At 45.0% G+C, this 17,872-nt stretch overlaps 1 protein-coding gene across 2 annotated transcripts in view; it reads right to left on the bottom strand.

The window, feature by feature from the left end:
• CORO2A (coronin 2A) overlaps window positions 1-17,872 on the bottom strand; it is a 71,463-nt gene that overhangs the window by 30,059 nt on the left and 23,532 nt on the right. For both annotated transcript variants that reach the window (XM_520144.8, XM_009456983.4), the window contains exon 2: window positions 6,231-6,431. In XM_520144.8, coding sequence (XP_520144.3) covers window positions 6,231-6,431 — 201 coding nt within the window. The remainder of the gene's footprint in view (window positions 1-6,230; window positions 6,432-17,872) is intronic.

Below are 17,872 nucleotides of genomic sequence, written 5' to 3'. Positions count from 1 at the left end.
ATACAGTTGCACCTCCATGCCTTTGCTTGTGCCCTTCCCTTTGCCATTTATGCCCTCCCTATTTATTTGGATGAACAACCATGAGATAATTTGTGGAGTCAATGAAAATTTATGAGCAACAATTATGCACCCAACTACATTAGGAGGTACTAGCAGAAAAGCACAAAGGACTCTAATTCAAAGTAGTCAGGGCATGGTTCTAAGGAAAAAATAGGCTTGGAATATGTCCTAAAAAAAGAGAATGCTGTGGGAATTTGAGGGAGGAAGTAAAAGTGTCTATCCATGAATATAGTAAATATTTCCATCTATTGAGGTCATCTTTATTAGTCTTTTAACAATGTTCTATCATTTTCCTTCTAAGCGTTGCTTGTTTATTCCTAGGTATCCAATCTTCTTTTATTCTATTGCAAATGTTTAATTATATCATCTAAATATTCCCAGTATGTACAAATGCAATTCATTTTTGTGTTCTGATTCTTGTATCCACTACCTTCCAAATACTCTTATTTTTCTAATAATTTGACTACATGTTCTTTTGGGTTCTATGTAGACAATTATATATGCAAATAATAGCAGTTTTATTTCTTCCTTTTCCATCCTAACACTTTCAACTTTTCTTTCGCTATTTTTCTTTTTTTGAGACGGAATTTTGCTCTGTCACCCAGGCTGGAGTGCAATGGCACCATCTCGGCTCACTGCAACCTCCGCCTCCTGGGTCCAAGCAATTCTCCTGCCTCTGGGATTACAGGCATGCACCACCATGCCCGGCTAATTTTTTAATTTTTAGTAGAGATGGGGTTTCACCATTTTGGCCAGGCTGCTCTCAAACTCCTGACCTCAGATGATCCACCCGCCTCGGCCTCCCAAAGTGCTGAGATTACAGGCATGAACCACCGCACCCAGCCTCTTTTGCTGTTTTTTTTTTTTGTTTTTTCTTTAAGGGAAATTCTTATTGCTCAATGTTTAGTAGTTAGAGGACTATTCAGGCTTTCTGTTTCTACTTGAATCGGTATTGACAAGTTACATTTTTCTAGTCTTACTGTGCAGGCCATGACCTTTTCTCTTATTCCTGATTTTATTTTATTTTATTTATTTTGAGACAGGGTGTCGCTTTGTCACCTAGGCTGGAGTGCAGTGGCACGTTCATGGCTCATAGCAGCCTTGAATTCCTGGGCTCAAGGCAGCCTCCTGCCTCAGCCTTCTGAGTAGCTGGGACTACAGGCATGCTCCACTATGCCTGGTTAATTTTTGCATTTTTTGTAGAGATGGGGTTTCTCTATGTTGCTGGTCTCGAACTCCTGGGCTCAAGAGATCCACCCATCTTGGCCTCTCAAAGTGCTGGGCCCATAGGTGTGAGCCACCCTGCCTGGCCTGTAGATGCTTCTAACATTTCCCCTTTATGAATGATATTTGCACTATTTAACAAATAAGTCAAGTTAATAGCATGAATAATGTGACAAACTGACATCATGTGTCCCATGATGTAATGACCTAAAAATGATATACCACCACTCATGCAATATTCTTGCCAAAAATACATAAATGATTCTAATAATGAGGAAACAATTTGGTAAGTCGAAATTTAGAAACATTCTACTGAACAACTGACCTTTACTCCTGAAAAATGTTAATATCATGAAATAACGAAGACTAAGAGATGACAACTAATGTGTGGTCCTGAATTGGATTCTAGATCAGAAAAAAAAGCTATTATAAAGGTCATCATTGGGACAACTGATATAATTTGAATTTGGGTTGTATATTATAATTAGCATTGTATCAATGTTAAATTTCTAGGATGTGGTTATATAAGAGAATATTCTCGTTCTTAGAAGATACAGACCGAAGTACAGTATTTGGGGGTAAAGGGTCATCTCTATAACTTTTTCTCTTTTTTTGTTATTTTGAGACGGAGTTTTGCTCTGTCACCCAGGCTGGAGTGCAGTGGCGCGATCTCAGCTCATTGCAATCCCTGCCTCCCGGGTTCAAGTGATTCTCCTGCCTCAGACTCCTGAGTAGCTGGGATTACAGGCACCCGCTACCACATCTGGCTAATTTTTTGTGTTTTTAGTAGAGACGGGGTTTCATCATGTTGGCCAGGCTGATGTCGAACTCCTGACTTCAAGTGATCTGCCCGTCTGGGCCTGCCAAGGTGCTGGGATTACAGGCATGAGCCAGCGCATCCGGCTGATAACTTTTTTTTTTTTTTTAAGAGATGGGATCTTACTCTGTCACCCAGGCTGGAGTGCAGTGGTGCTTTCATAGTTACTGCAACCTCAAATTCGTGGCCTCAAGCAATTCTCCTGCTTCAGCCTCTCGTGTAGCTGGGACTACAGGTGTGTACCACTGTGCCCAGCTAACTAAAAAGCAATTTTTTAAGAGATGGGATCTTGCTATATTGCCCAGGCTATATGTCTGTAACTTCTCTGTTTCCAAACACACACACACACACACACACACACACACACACACACACACACTCTCACACACACACCCCGAGAGGCAAAATGTTAAAACCGGTAAACCAGGTGAAGGTTAATCAGGAATTAGTTCAATTTTATTTGCAAATCTTCTGTAGGCTTGAAATTGCTTCAAGATAAAAAGGTTTTAAAATGCTGTTTACTATAGGTCAGTGAAATTCTCCCTTATCCTTCATTTGCTAATTTTCTTTTTGTTGCTGCTGAGTTTTTCTCATGGCTGGGTATTGGGCTTTATCAAACACTTTTTCTCCATCTATGGACATGATCATATGGTTTTTCCTCTTTCACTTGCTAATATGATGATTTACCTTTATAGATTTACTAATATTAAATCACCTTTAGTTTCTGGAATAAATCCAACTTGGTCAGAATGTATCTTTTGTTATTTACTGTAATTTGCTAGTAATTTGGCATCCATCTTCATGAGTGAGACTGATCAATATTTTTTTCTTTCTTATTCTGTCCTCCTTGTCTAGTTTTGGTATCAAGGTTACAGTGGCCTCACAGAATGAGGAAAGAAGTTGTTCATCTTTTTTATTCGTGGAAATGTTTGTAAAAGATTAGAATCTGTTCCTTGAAAGTTTTGTAGGATTTGCCTGTAAAACCATCTAGGCCTAGAGTCTTTCTTATGTGTTTGTGTATATATATATATACACAAATACATATATATATATTTTACATATATGTATGTAAAATATAAGAAACATGCAAAAAGTGTAAAGAATGAAAATTATCAGCTTAACAAATTACTGGAAAATAAATTACCCATAATTGCTACCCTCTCAGGCCAAGACATGAACCATTACTAGCACATAGGAGGTCTCCCACGAGATGCTTTCCAGTCATAACCCTCTCCATCCCCCAGGGGTAACTGCTATTCTGTTTTTCATGGTAGTCTCTTCTTTGTTTTTCTTTAAAATTTTACTATGTAATTATGCAACTGTTAAAGTATGGTTTAGTGTAGGCTGTTTTTAATTTAAGATTAATTAAATGATATAGTTTAAAATTTGTTTGGCTTATTTCACTCAACTTTATCTTTCTGACTCAACCATGTTGTTGTATATAACTACACTTTATTCCTTTTTGTGGTTTTGTACATTCACTTGTATGGCTATGCCATAATTTATTTATGAAATTCTTGGACATACCGGTTTTCCCAGTTTTGCAATAATACGAACAATGCTCCTATGCACATTCTCATGCTTCTGTTCTGGTGGACAGAGCACCAGTGGTGAACACTGCGTGGTATAAACCTATGGGTGGTATTTCTGGGTCACAGGTATATGCATTCTCTTTTTCTTTCCAAAACAGGTGTGCCAGTTTACACTCCCATCAGAAGTGTCTGATCGTTTACACAACTCTGTATACTTGCTGTCATTTACTAGTGTTAGACATTTTTGACAATCTGATGTGTAGTGGTATTGCACTGGTTTACTAATGAGGTTGAGTAGTTTTTCAAATGCTTATTATCAGCCATTTGGATTTTCTTTGCTATGAAGTGCTGGTTCAGTGTTTTGTGGATTTTTCGGTACATTTTATACATTCAAGAAATGAGTCTCTTGTCATGTTTATTATATCCTTTTCCACTCTATAGCTTGCCTTTCCTTTTGCTATTTTCTTTAAGGGAAATTTTTATTGCTCAATTTTTTTTTTTTTGAGATGGAGTCTGGCTCTGTCACCCAGGCTATAGTGCAGTGGCATGATCTCAGCTCACTGCAACCTCTGCCTCCTGGGTGCAAGTGATTCTCCTGCCTCAGCCTCCCGAGTAGCTGGGATTACAGGTGCCCGCCACTGTGCCTGGCTAATTTTTGTATTTTTAGTAGAGACGGGGTTTCACCATGTTGGTTAGGCTGGTCTCGAACTCCTGACCTCATGATCCACCCACCTCAGCCTCCCAATGTGCTGGGATTAAAGGCATGAGCCACCACGCCTGGCCTATTGTTCAATTTTTAAAGTACATAAACGACTATTCCTTTAAAGAACTATTCAGGCTTTCTATTTCTACATGAATCAGTAGTATTGACAAGTTATATTTTTTAAGGAGTTTGCCCATATTGTTAATGTTCTCAAATTTATTGGCATACAGTTGCTTGTATTAGTTCTTATTAGATTTCAAAGCTCTGCTGTGATATTGTTTTTCTCATTCCTGATGCTTTTTGTACCCTTTCTCTTTTATTGTTGGCCAGTCTCTGCAGGGGCTTGTCTATCACCCTTTTCTAAAAACAAACTTTTGGCCCTTTTATCTTCTCTAATGTATCCTTATATTCTCTTTCATTGATTTTTGCTTTTTATTATCTCCTTCCTCAAACTTTCTTTGGGTTTATTCTGCTGCTCTTTGTTTGATTTTTTTTTTTTTTTTTGAGACAGGGTCTCACTCTGTTGCCCAGGCTGGAGTACAGTGTTGAAAGCATGGCTCACAACTTCCCTGGGCTCAGGTAATCTGACCTCAGCCTCCTAAGTAGCTAGGACCACAGGCAAATGCCCTCATGCCCAGCTAATTTTTGTATTTTTTGTACAGATGGGGTTTCACCATGTTGCCCAGACTGGTCTCAAACTCTTGGCCTTAAGTAATCCTCTGGCCTTGGCCTTCCAAAGTACTGGGATTACAGGTGTGAGCCACTGTACCCGGCTCTAACTTCTTAGATGGAATGTTTAGTCATTAATTTTTAGGCTTCCTTCTTTTCTAATATAAGCATTAGTGCTATAGGTTTCCCTTGAAGCCCCACTTTCCCTACATCTCGTAAGTTTTGTGATATATTTCATTTTATCAATTCCAAGGATTTTTAAATTTCCATTTTGATTTTGTTTATGGCCTATAAATTAGAAATAGTTTTTAAGTTTCCAAATGAATGGGAATTTAAGACTTATCTTTTGTTATTGATTTCTAACTCAATTGCATTGTGTTCAGGAAATCTGGTCTATGAGATTCTAATCTGTATGATCTTCTAACTTCTGAAGTCCTCTGGGGGTCTAAGTCTGCTATTTGTTGTTTCAACTGACTCTCACTCATGGTGGTGTACATGCTTTGTGATCTTTGTGAATTCATATTTCTCTATGTTTAATCTGTGGGGATCCTGTCCACATTGTGGATGCTTTCCTCTGGAGAGGCTTCATGTCAGTTTCTGCTGTGAGCCAGTGGCACTACTAACCTGGGATCCCTCTAGCCCCTTCAGGTGTTCTGCCTTAAGGTAGAGACTCAGGGTTGGCATCTTGAATGGAACTACTGTTAGGTTGATCTGTGTGAAACTGTTGCTTTTTTGGGGTCAAAACCAGTTGAATATCCACAATTTTATATGGTCCAACCTACGCTAGCAACACTTGCCCTCAGGACAAAAGCCTGTTCTTCCTGCTTGCTTACTGTTTGCCTCTCCTAGCTAGTTTTGACTCAATGTTTGTTTCCCTTTTTTTGGTGGGGAAGGTGGCTTTGGAGACTTTCCCAATTTCCTGTAATCCCAGTAAAGCATTAAAAAAATTATATTTTCTTCAGGGGGAAATTAATTCGCAGAATTATATTGCAGAGAAGAGGAGAGGTGCTAGGAGTAGCTAAGCCAACTGCTAGAGGCTAAAATTCAGGACAGGTGTATTTTTCCCAGTGAGGAAACCAAGGCTCAAAGAGATGAAATGACTTACTCAAGGTCACACAGCTAGTAATGGGCAGGGCTAGGACTTTCTAGAAACCCAGGCTCTTTCCACTTTCCCTCTGTCCTGCCCTGCCTCCAGAGAGCTGTTTGGGCCTGGGGGTGTCCTTACCTGGTGCAGGGGGATGACGAGGAAGGCCCCTCCACCAGCACACTCAGTCACAACTGCAATGAAGTGGGGGTTCACGGCACAGAAGTGGTTGTCGTGAACGCTGCGGGTGATAGGCACGGAGTCGTAGCAGTTCTCCTTGCTGGCTGGTTTGCCAAAGACATGACGGAACTTGGAGCTCCGGTACTGGGGGTGCCATGACATCTGCAGGAGACAAATGGGACAAAGGGTATGAGGCTCACTGCCCTGATCATGGGACACACAGAGCTCTCATCTTAAGAGTACATAAGAGGGTACGAGCAGGACAGTGGTCAGTTCAACGTGGACGGTGATGCACTGTGAAGGGCAACCAAGTGAAAAGACTCTAATTACAGTTACTTCTGTAGACCTGGTAAGATAAGATGGGATGAAGCATAGCTATCACTGACCTGCTTGCTGATGTGTTAAGGCTTTTCATCCCTTTGAGTGTGAATATAACAAGGCAGAAGAACCATAGACAGAATCCACCACATTGACCCCCATCTGCTGTCTCACCAGACAGCCCAGCACCCTCAGCCCAACTAAGTAGGTACCAATGTGCTGTCTGGAGCCAGCCTGCCTGGGTTTCAATCCCAGCTCTGTCTCTTATCAGCTGGATGGCAAGTGACTTAACCTCTGGAGTCTCAGTTTCTCCATCTGTAAAATGAGGTAACAAATGTATCCATCTCAGCTAGGCATGGCAGCTCATGCCTGTAATCCCAGCATTTTGGGAGGCCAAGGCAGGAGGACTGATTGAGCCCAGGAGTTCAAAACTAGCCTGGGCAACACAGTGAGACCCTGTCTCTAAAAAAAAATAAGAGAGAGAGATTGAAAAAAGTATCTGCCTCATAGCCTTGTCATAAGGATTAAGTTAGATGATGTATTTAGACCCCTTGGTGCATGGCAGATACTTGATCAACAGTGGCAATCACAGCCACTAGTATCATCTGGGCATCTTCAGCTTGCTTTGCTCCTCGTCCAGCCTTATATTTGTTCACTCAATATTTACCGAGCATCACTGTGTGTCTAGGCCCTGTGCCAGGTACCAGGGAGTTTGGAAACAGTAGGCCTGAGCCCAGCCTTTACAGGAGTGAAGAGTCCTCTGGGTGAAGCTACTAGGAGAGTCTGGGCCACTGGGACCGACTGTACTATGGGTAATAACAGAGATTCGCACATGACAGTCAGGGAGGGCTTCTCAAGGGAAGTGACAACTAAACAGTGACTTGGAGGATGAGTAGGAGTTGGTCATGTAGGCAGGATGAGGGAGAGCTGGGGGAAGGTGTCTTAGGCAGATAGAACAGTTTGGGGGAACCACATGTGGTTTAGTAAGATTATCAAAGAGAAATTAAAAAGAAGAAAACACACACACACACACACACACACACACACACACACGCACCATGTATATTGGGTAATGTGAATGAAGAGAATACAAGCCAGAGGGGCGAGGAGAGCCAGATCACGAGTGGCCTGTGAGAGGGTCTAGGCCTCTTTCATGGCCAAACCCATACCCATAATACCAGGGGGCCTCCTCTTGGCCAGAGGGACCCTTCTGAATACCAAGCCCTCACCACCCCACCTCCACCTCATATCACCCTTTATTTATTATTATTTTTGAGGAAGGATCTCGCTCTGTCACCCAGGCTGGAGTGCAGTGGTGTGATCACAGCTCGCTACAGCCTCAAACTCCTGACCTCAAGGATCCTCCTGCCTCAGCCTTCCAAGTAGCTAAGACTACAGGTACATGCCACCATACCTGGCTAATTAAAAAAATTTTTTTTTCTTGCCATGTTGCCCAGGCTGGTCTCAACCTCCTGATCTCAAGCAATTCTCCTGTAGCTGCCTCTCAAAGGTTGGGATTAAAGGCGTGAGCCACTGCCCCTGGCCTCACATCACCCTCTGATGCTGCCCATTCATTGCTGCCCTACAGGATCAAGGCCAAATCCTTTGGCTTGGCATTCAAGGCCTCTGGCTGGGTCTCATTCCATATTCCAAGATTCTTTTCTTCTAGCTCATCTAAACGGCACCTTCCACCTTCCCCAGCACCTGCTCTTGCATCTCCAGCCCTCTGGCTCTTCGCCCGTCCCTCTCCTTCTGCTTGGCTTGCCATTCCCATGCCCCTACCTTCTGTTCCCATCTCCACAAATCCAAATCCGCCCCTTCCCTAGCTCCCAAGCCACTTCCTCCAGAGAGTCCTCCTTGATATCCCAAGTAGCAGAGATCTCGCTCTCCTCTGTTTCCTGACAGCCACCTCTCCCCTTGCCTTTAGCCCTTGACACTGTACCCCGATTTGGGGTTCAGGGTCAGTTCTCATTTTCTCTGCTGGCTTGGAGCTTCCTCAGAGAAGGCTCTGCTCCAGGAGTGTCCAGCACAGTGTCTAACCCCCTTGGGCCCCCACCTTCCCCACTTATGGGAAGGCAGGTTTGGCTGGGCCTACACTGGTCAAGATAAAGAAGATGCTCACCCAGCCCATACGGCTGACCCATGAGGCTCTTCTCTGTGCTCAGTTCCTCAGAACGAGATTACACTGTGTGACCTCAGGCAAGTCACAGCGATAAGGGCCTGACCCCTGAGGCAAGCCCTTTAGACAGCACCAGGTAGCACGTCAGTCTTGCAGGGGCTTGTGTATCCCATAAAGCTCAGAAATTCCAACTCTCCTTTCGGGAGCTTTGCCCTAAACCCTGGCTGCATTTGCCAGAGCTACAGGAAGCTGCACAGAATGTAGGGATGGACTGACTAATTAATGCCCATGTGATTCCAGAAAGGATTTAAGAAGACTCACAAAAATAGAACACAAGATAGAAGGAAATGAAAAAGCTACAAGAGAAAAAATAGGGACACAAGGAAAATGCAGGTAAAAAGAGATTACCTGAAATGCAGGAGGAGTTAAGCTAGGTGTGCGGCCAGGTCCACCACACAGAGGAGGTAGACCTCAGATTTGGGTCTGAGCTTCCTAGTGGCCAATTCAACAAGGAAAACAGAATCAGAAAGGGATTTATTTGGTGTCTATAAGATAAAAGCCACAAGTTGCTAAGGAGCAGCACATCTTTTCTCTATAGTGAGTTTTGAGAGAAATGGGTACTGGGGGTCCCCTTGGAAAGAAACAACAAGGACAAATGACCTCCCTAGGGTCTTGGCAACTTGGTGGCAGTGGAGGAGCCACCTTGGGCCTGGGCTCGGGTGGGAAAGCAAGGAGCAAATCAGCAGGCTCCGCTCCAGGCCCCCCACCCCTCCCTCACCTTGAGCAACTGCTGGGGGTGGCGGGAGTGCACCTGTCTGTGGCAGCTGGTGATGCTCACCAGACGTCCCATTGCTCCCCTCATGTCCAGGCCCCTTCCAGTCAGGCAGCCATAGCACACATCACTGCCTCCTATGACCCATTAGCCAGTGGATCATGGGAGGCAGTGATGTGTGTCACTTCCAGGCCAAAGCACATGAGACCTGCCTGTGACCCTCTAGGACTCTCGTCCTTGGCCGAAGGGATGAGAAGGGTGCATGTTTCAGATGGTGCATCTATAAGGTAGTTGGTCCCTCAGGAACCATGTGTAGCAGAGCACTTTCTTCTACTGACATACAGTGCAACAGAGAAATACACTTGTAGAGTGAACCATGAGATAAGGGGTTATTTGTCATGAAGGACGGCGACCCATCCTGATTCATATAGCCTATGCAAGTCCGGCCCATGGAGATGGCAAGTGGCTGCCTGTGCTTGGTGTGGCCACAGAGAAGGAGGCAGGACCCAGATCATCTCAGGTACCCGGACTCTGAGGGCAGTGGGGAGCTACTGGAGAAATTAAAGGAGGGGAGAGGCTGGGCACAGTGGCTCACACCTGTAATCCCAGCACTTTGGGAGGCTGAGGCGGGTGGATCACTTGAGGTCAGGAGTTCGAGACCAGCCTGGCCAACATGGTGAAACCCCGTCTCTACTGAAAATACAAAAATTAGCCAGGTGTGGTGGCGCGTGCCTGTAGTCCCAGCCACTCTGGAGGCTGAGGCAGGAGAATTACTTGAACCTGGGATGCGGAGGTTGCAGTGAGCCAAGATCACACCACTGCACTCCATCCTAGGGAACAGTGATACTCTGTCTCAAAAATAATTAACAATAATTCTAATAAATAAAGCAGGGGAGATAGAGGACCAGATTTAATTTTCAGATTTTCCTCTGATTACTGAGCAGAGGAAAGGTTAGAGCAGGTAAGAGGCAATGGTCACCTGGGCTGAAGTAGGGCAGTGAAGTGGACGGGATGGTGGGGAGAGGATGTTACTGAAATACCAAGGAGGTGGGATCAACCAAATGTGGTGCCTGAGTGCATGTGGCGGGCCTGGGGTAGTCGCTGAAATCGACATGAGCTTACATTAACAACAGCCCTGGCCCCTTCCGGACCCTCTGAGCTGTCTCCCTCCACAGCCTGTCTGTGCACCTGTAGGGGGTACCTGGGGTCTGGCCCAACTCCTGAGAGCCACTCTCCATCCAGGAGGAGTGAGGAGGCCATGAGAGGCCTGGGCAACACCTCCCCTGGAGCTCACAGTCACCTCTGTGGCAATAAGAAGTCACGGTTTTTGAGTGCTTACAAGCTGCCAGGCACCATTCCAAATGCTTTCCATGCATGAATAGAGCAAGTGGGTGCTACCTTGCTCCCCCGTTCAGATGTAGGTGTTCAGGCCAGTAACCAGGTCACACAGCTAGTGAACAGCAGGCCTGGGGGCTGCACTCAGCTGTCTCAAGCCTGCAGCTTTTGAGCCTGCAGCTCCAGGTCCTCACAGACAATACCCATGATGACAATAGCTCTTTCAGACCCATCACAGCCCTGGATCTCACCTCTGTCCCTAAGAGGAACTGTCATGATCATGATCACTTCCACTCTACAGAGAAGGAAAATGAGGCCCAGGAAGCTAGCTAGACCCCTCTGGAAAGGCTCCCCACTTCCCCACGGATGAAGCCAGCTGACAGCAAAGGAGCGTGAATATCAGTGCCCTTCTGTCCGCCCCCCAATCCTCTCCCCACCCTAACTCTTATTTGCACTGCTAAGATTCTTCCAGACCTGCTGTCATGAAGGGAAACTTCACAAGTAGGGGGTGGGGCAGCCGCTAGCAAGGCCAGCTACCTTTCCCTTTGTATGTGGTATGGAAGTGTATGTGTATATGCATGGGTGAAGCTTGTGCAACCGTGCTGGCCTGTGTGCGTACTGTGTGTGCACAAGAACTGCATTCATCAGGAAGTTCATGAGCGCCTGTGTCGTTTTGTGGGTGTGCATGCATGTGTGCATCCCTTTGGATGTTTAACTGAGGCTGTGTATATACACATGCATGAGCGCATGCGTGTATCCGTGCATGCATGACTTTAATGACTCAGCAATTCAGAGAACAGGAGTTCATTTTCCCTACAAGCAGGCACTTGCCCACAAGTGAGTACTGTAGCGGGCCCTTCGCCTACAGGCTGGGCCAGAACAGCCGATTCAAGCCAGGTCTATCCCAGGCCACTCGTCTTATCCTGCCCCATTCCATCTGGCTGGGCCCACATCAAAGCCACAGCAGGCATTCTCAGGTGTAGCACTCTGGGACAGCCTGCTGGGCACAAGGCGGGAGGTGGCATCCATTCTGCTGCTGTGATCCCATGCAGGCTTGGTGGGCCTGATGCCATGGGATTAGGCTCCGGGGCCTGTGAATTCCCAATTCCCAAAAAGGATGTAGTCATCTCTGGGTTTTGCATTGCACTGAGTTTATTTCTTTTTTTTTCTTTGAGACAGAGTCTCGCTCTGTTGCCCAGGCTGGAGTGTGCAGTGGTGCTATCTCGGCTCACTGCAACCTCTGCCTCCTGGGTTCAAGTGATTCTCCTGCCTCAGCCTCCAGAGTAGCTGGGATAACAGGCGCATGCCACTGTGCCCCACTAATTTTTGTATTTTTAGTAGAGACAGGGTTTTGCCAAGTTGCCCAGGCTGGTCACAAACTCCTGACCTCAGGTGATCCGCCTACCTTGGCCTCCCTAAGTGCTGAGATTACAGGCGTGAGCCATTGTGCCCGGCCTTGAGTTTATTTCTTAACACCTGACAGTGGCTCACAACTCTCCTGCAAGGTAGGTGGGGATTATTTTCCCCATCTGATGATGGGAAAACTGGGGTGCAAGGGAAGTGACTAGACTGAAGTCATGTTATGATGAGCACTGCAGGTGGGAAGTAGTCCGAGGACTAGTTGAGAGACCCCTCTTCCTGCTATGCAATATGCTCCTTTCTTGACATACATGCGGGGTGTGTGTGTGTGTGTGTATGTGTGTGTGAGAGAGAGAGAGAGAGAGAGAGAGAAAGAGACAGAGAGAGTTTCCTGCCTGTTCCAAAGGCCCCTTTACCCAGCCCTAAACTCATTGCAGGACAAGGGTTAGCTGCAGGGTGGCTGAAACTGAATCCAAACTGGGCGTGGTGCAAACCATTATAATAGATTATTCATTAATTGTACTGTTTGTGGCTTTAAGGAAAGAATGAAATGACCTGATTTGGTCTTTGAACAGGATGGGTAGGCATTGCTGGCTACCAGTGCCCCTTCGTAAATTTGTGGTTTCACATATAATATTTGAAGTTTTATCTTTTCTCTCTCTTAAAATTTGACTTGTGGGCACAGTGAGCTGCCACCTGTAAGTGCCTGGTGAGAGGGTCTGAACCACCACACTTATGTCACAGCCACAGTTAGGGAAGATTAGAACCACAAGTTACCCAGTTATTTCAAAAACCGAAAAGAGGTTATTGTTAATCAGGATAAAGAACGCTCTATGTGAAGGTGCTCTACAAAGGCTGAGAATTCACACAATACACGTCTCATTATGGGTGGGTCCCTCACCTGGACTCCAATCCCTGACCCACTATTATCCATCGCAGTTTATCTTGATCCTGGCCTTGGCCCTAAACTTGCTGGGAAAGCTCTTTTCAGTCATCCAGAATCCTTATGGGGTCTCTGATCCACCCATTGCAAGCGGGATATCTGGCTCTGAAGTCAAAGCCCATGGAGGATAAGGCCACCCTGCTGCCAACCTAGGCCTCTGGGTAACCATTTCCCACAGCACCTTCCATTCTCACCAGGCAGGAAGAAAAAAATACAAGGCTCAGCTACTTCTCCTCTGTAAGGGTTTTATTCACAACTGGCCTCTGTGAATCTGAGGCCAGACCCTGGTTTAAACCACCACCTCTTGGCACGAGGTGTCTTAACTTTTGCCTTGCGTCAGCCAGCAACAAGGTCTGAAGTGATACAGTGGGATCCAGGGTGCTAGGACCTAACAGTCTCACCCCACAGGGTAATTTTTCCTCTCTCCTTCAAAGCAAAAAGGGTCCTTGCCGCTCTCCACAGAAGTAGGGCAACTAACTGTCTTGGTTTGCCTCGGATTGTGGAGGGGTTCCAGGGAGGCAGGACTTATAGTGCTAAACTGGGGGAAGTCTTAGGCAAACAGGGATAAGTTGGTCACTCTCCCACCACTACCACCACCACCAGGGTCTAGGTGTAACAATTCTTTTTTTTTTTGAGATAGGGCCTCACTTTGCTACCCAGGCTGGAGGGCAGAGGTGTGATCAGAGCTCTCTGCAGCCTCAACCTCCTGGGCTTGCGCAATCCTCTGGCTTCAGCCTCCTGAATAGCTAAGAACAAGCATGTACCACCATGCTTGGCTAATTTTTTTGTAAAGACAGGGTTTCACTCTGTTGCCAGGCTGGTCTTGAACACCTGGCCTCAGGCGATCCTCACACCTCAGCCTCTCAAAGTGCTGGGATTACAGGCGTGAGCCACTGTGCCTGGCTTACACGTAACAATTCTATTGTAAATCCCTGGTAGCCCTGACTTTGTCAAGTTGCCTGCGAGAGAGGAGGCTCTAGAATCCATTTCTTAAAGAGCCCAACATACCGAACCATAGAATAGAAATTTCAAAGCAGAATAATCCAGGAAGCTTTATAAAGAGAGGTGAAGAGGATTTCATTCGATCTCCAATCTTCATCCGATATTGACTTGGTGCTTATTCTGCGCCAAGCCATGTCAGGAGCGGGGCTCGGAGGGGTCAGAGATGAATAATTCAGTCACTGCTCTCCACATGTTCATACCTCTCAGGGAAATGACCAAGAGCAGAAAGAGATGAGATGGTGTGACCTTGAGGGACTGCTAACATGCAGGGCAGTGGCTTGCAACTTTGCACATTAGAATCACTTAAATCAGATTACTGGGTGGGGGACCCAGATGCCAGCACTGCTTAAGCTTCCAGTGCATGTGATTCCAGCGCATGTTAGGAGCAAGGATAACAGAAACACATAATGGATGTGACGCAGTAGTTCTCAAAGTGCAGTCCCCCATTAACCATATCACTAGGGAACTTTTTAGTTGCAAATTCTCAAGCCTCCTTCCCCAGACCTACTGAATCAGGTATTCTGGGGGTGGGGCTCACCACTCTGCTTTAACCAGCCCCCCAGGTTCAAGTTTGAGACTCAGTGGTGTAATGGATGGGTTGGCAATACCTGAACCCACTGCCCAATCTTAGCATCACTAAAAGAGATAACCAGACATTATGTGCTGCTAACATGAAGCAACAGGAAACACTACTTATAAAGTGGCCTTGCCAAAAAATGAAACCCACTGTTGACCGAGTCTTTGTATGTAACTGTGCACACAGAGTATGGAGAAACATGTTAACAGCCACACAGATACAATCAGGAAAAAAACACTGGACATCCTACATGCTAAGTTTTCTGGTTTCTAACATTAACTCAAAATGCAACAAAGACCTAAATAGAAGAGCTAAATCTATAAAAAACCTTAGAAGAAAACGAAGAGCAAAATCTTCACAACATTGGGCTTGGCAATGATTCCCTGGTTATGATACCAGGAACAGGCAACAAAAGAAAAAAAATAGACAAATTGTATCGATGGAAATTAAAAACTTGTGTGTATTTAAGGATACTAGCAACAGAGTGAAAAGGCAACATATGGAATGAGAGGAAATATTTGCAAATCCATATGATAAGGTGTTAATGTTGAGAATATATAAAGAACTCTGACAACTCAACAACAAGCAAGCAAACAATTTGATTTGAAACAATCTGATTTAGTGCACTGTTGGTAGGAATGCAAAATGGTTTAGTTGCTATGAAAGATAGTACGGCAGTTCATCAAAAATTTAAAAATAGAACAATCATACGATTCAGCAACTCCACTTCTGGAATATACACCCTTAAAGAAATGAAAGCAGGGTCTGGAAGAGATATTTGCACACTCATGTTCATAGCAGCATTATTCCCAATAGCTTAAATGTGGAATCAGCCGAAGTGTCCGTTCACAGATGAACGGATCAGTAAAATGTGGTATATTCAAATCATGGAATAATATTCAACCTTCAAAAGGAAGAAAATTCTACTTTGGGAGGATGAGGTGGATCGCTTGGGTTCCGGAGTTCAAGACCAGCCTGGGTGACACAGCAAGACCTCATCTCTGCTAGAAATAAAAAAAAAAATTAGCTGGGCATGGTGGCACACACCTGTAGTCCCAGCTACGCGGGAGGTCAAGGTGGGAGGATCACTTGAGCTCAGGAATTAGAGGCTGCAGTAAGCTATGATTATACCACTGTACTCCAGTCTGGGTGATAAAGCAAGATCCTGTCTCAAAAAAAAAAAAAAAGAAAGAAAAGAAAAAGGAAGAAAGTCTTGAGACATGCTGTAACACGGATGAACTTTGAGGGCATTATGCTAAGTGAAATAAGCCAGTTACAAAAAGACAGCGTGTGATTCCACTTATATGAGTTACTTTGAGTAGGCAAAATCACAGGGATAGAAAGTAGAATGGTGGCTGCCAGGGGCTGAGGGTAGGGAGGAATGAAAAGTTATTGTTTAATGGATATAGAGTTTCAGTTTTGCAAGATAAAGAGTTCTAGAGATGGATGGTGGTGATGGCTGCATGGCAGTATGAGCGTACTTAATACCACTGAACTGTACACTTAAGAATGATTTAGATGGCAAATACTATGTTATGTGTATTTTAGTACAATGAAATATACATATATTTTTTAAAAGATCCAGTTTCTTTAAGATGACAAGGAAAAAGGGACAAGGGTCATTACAGTTCAGAAGAGACTTAAGAGATCAGAGGCACAGCAAGAAGTGCAATGTGTGGATCCTGTGTGGATCCAGATTCACACAAACCAACTGCAAAAAGGCATCAGGAAGCAATCAGGGAAAGCTGAGTGGGCACCTGACAGTATTAAAGAATTGTTGTCATTATGTGTGGTAATAATACTGTGCTTATATTAGACAAGAGTCTTTATCTTTTAGAGACGTATGCCTAATATTCACAGATGAAATGATATAACATCTGGGATTTATCTTAAAATAACTTGCGGTTGTTGGACAGAGGAGGAGGGAATGAGTGCGTAGAGATGAAACAGGCTGCTGATGGCTACTGAAAGTGGGTGAGGGTACAAGAGGATTCATTTGAATCTTTCCTTTAATTTTGTATGTGTCTTTAAATTTCCATTGTAAAAGATTTAAGCAAGAAAGAAGCAGGAGAGCACAGAGGTGGCCCAGGCCCCGGAGCTTGACTGTCAGGGGTCTAATCTTGGCTCTAAACGGCCCTGTCCAACACAGAACCTCTAGTCCCACAAGGCTTCTAAATTAAAGTTAAAATTAAATAAAGTGTAAAATCCAGCTCCTTAGTCACACTAGCAACATTTCAAGAGCTCAAAAGCCACATGTGCTTCATAATCACAGATGAAACCATACAAGCAACACCCAATGAACAGTGTAATTAAACATGCCCATCTCTGAACAAAGTTCTGATGGACAGCACCGCCCTATCATTTCCTATCTGCCACTCTGGGCAAGTTACTTAATGTGTCTATTTCCTCACCAGGAAAATCAGGCACTACAAATACACATAATAGCTAACGCCTATATTGCTGACCAGGTGTTAAGTATGTTCCACATACTAACTCAACCCTCATGCACGTACTGTCATAGCCCCATTTTTAAGATAAGGAAACAGGGCACAGAGAGGTTATATAACTTGCCTAAGATCACATAGCTAGTTAGTGGCTGGGCTGGAATCTGAAGCCAGGCTGTTCAGTCACAGGTCCACACTCTCTCGCAGGGGTTCCTGGACACTTACATAAGGTGATACACACAGCATGCAGAGTGATGCTTGGTGCATACTTAGTGTTCAAAAGACGTTGGCTAGTAAGATTGTTGTGGTCCCAGTGTGTACAGGACACTGAGATGTGATTTAACACACAACAGGTATATGCTGGGAGGCCAGCATTTTGGGTATCTAAGTAAAAATCCCAAACCAGAAAGCATGAAGCAGCCTGCCAGGGGCCAAGGGGCTCGTGAGAGTTCCAACCCCTGGTGCAAACCATGATGATGGGGAAACAGACACACACATGCAGAAGGCTAGCTGACAATTCCTACTGATCAAAAAGAATCCAAGAGAGTGCATTTGTGCATCTCTCCGGGCTGGGCTCTCCTAGGTGGAGGCCAGAAGGCCCCACCCTGCCCTAGTGCTGAGGGACCTGGGATGGGGTGGAGGGGTGGGGGAAGAAGCCCTTTGCTTTTTCTCCATCAGCACAGCCCAGGCAGGGAAGCAGAGCGCAGCCATCCGGGGACCCTCCTTTGGGGCTT

Source organism: Pan troglodytes, chromosome 11 (assembly GCF_028858775.2).
Source record: "Pan troglodytes isolate AG18354 chromosome 11, NHGRI_mPanTro3-v2.0_pri, whole genome shotgun sequence".
NCBI classification, from domain to species: Eukaryota; Metazoa; Chordata; class Mammalia; order Primates; family Hominidae; genus Pan; species Pan troglodytes.
Note: the sequence above shows the minus strand (reverse complement) of the source record. Positions and strands in the feature narration are given on the sequence as shown.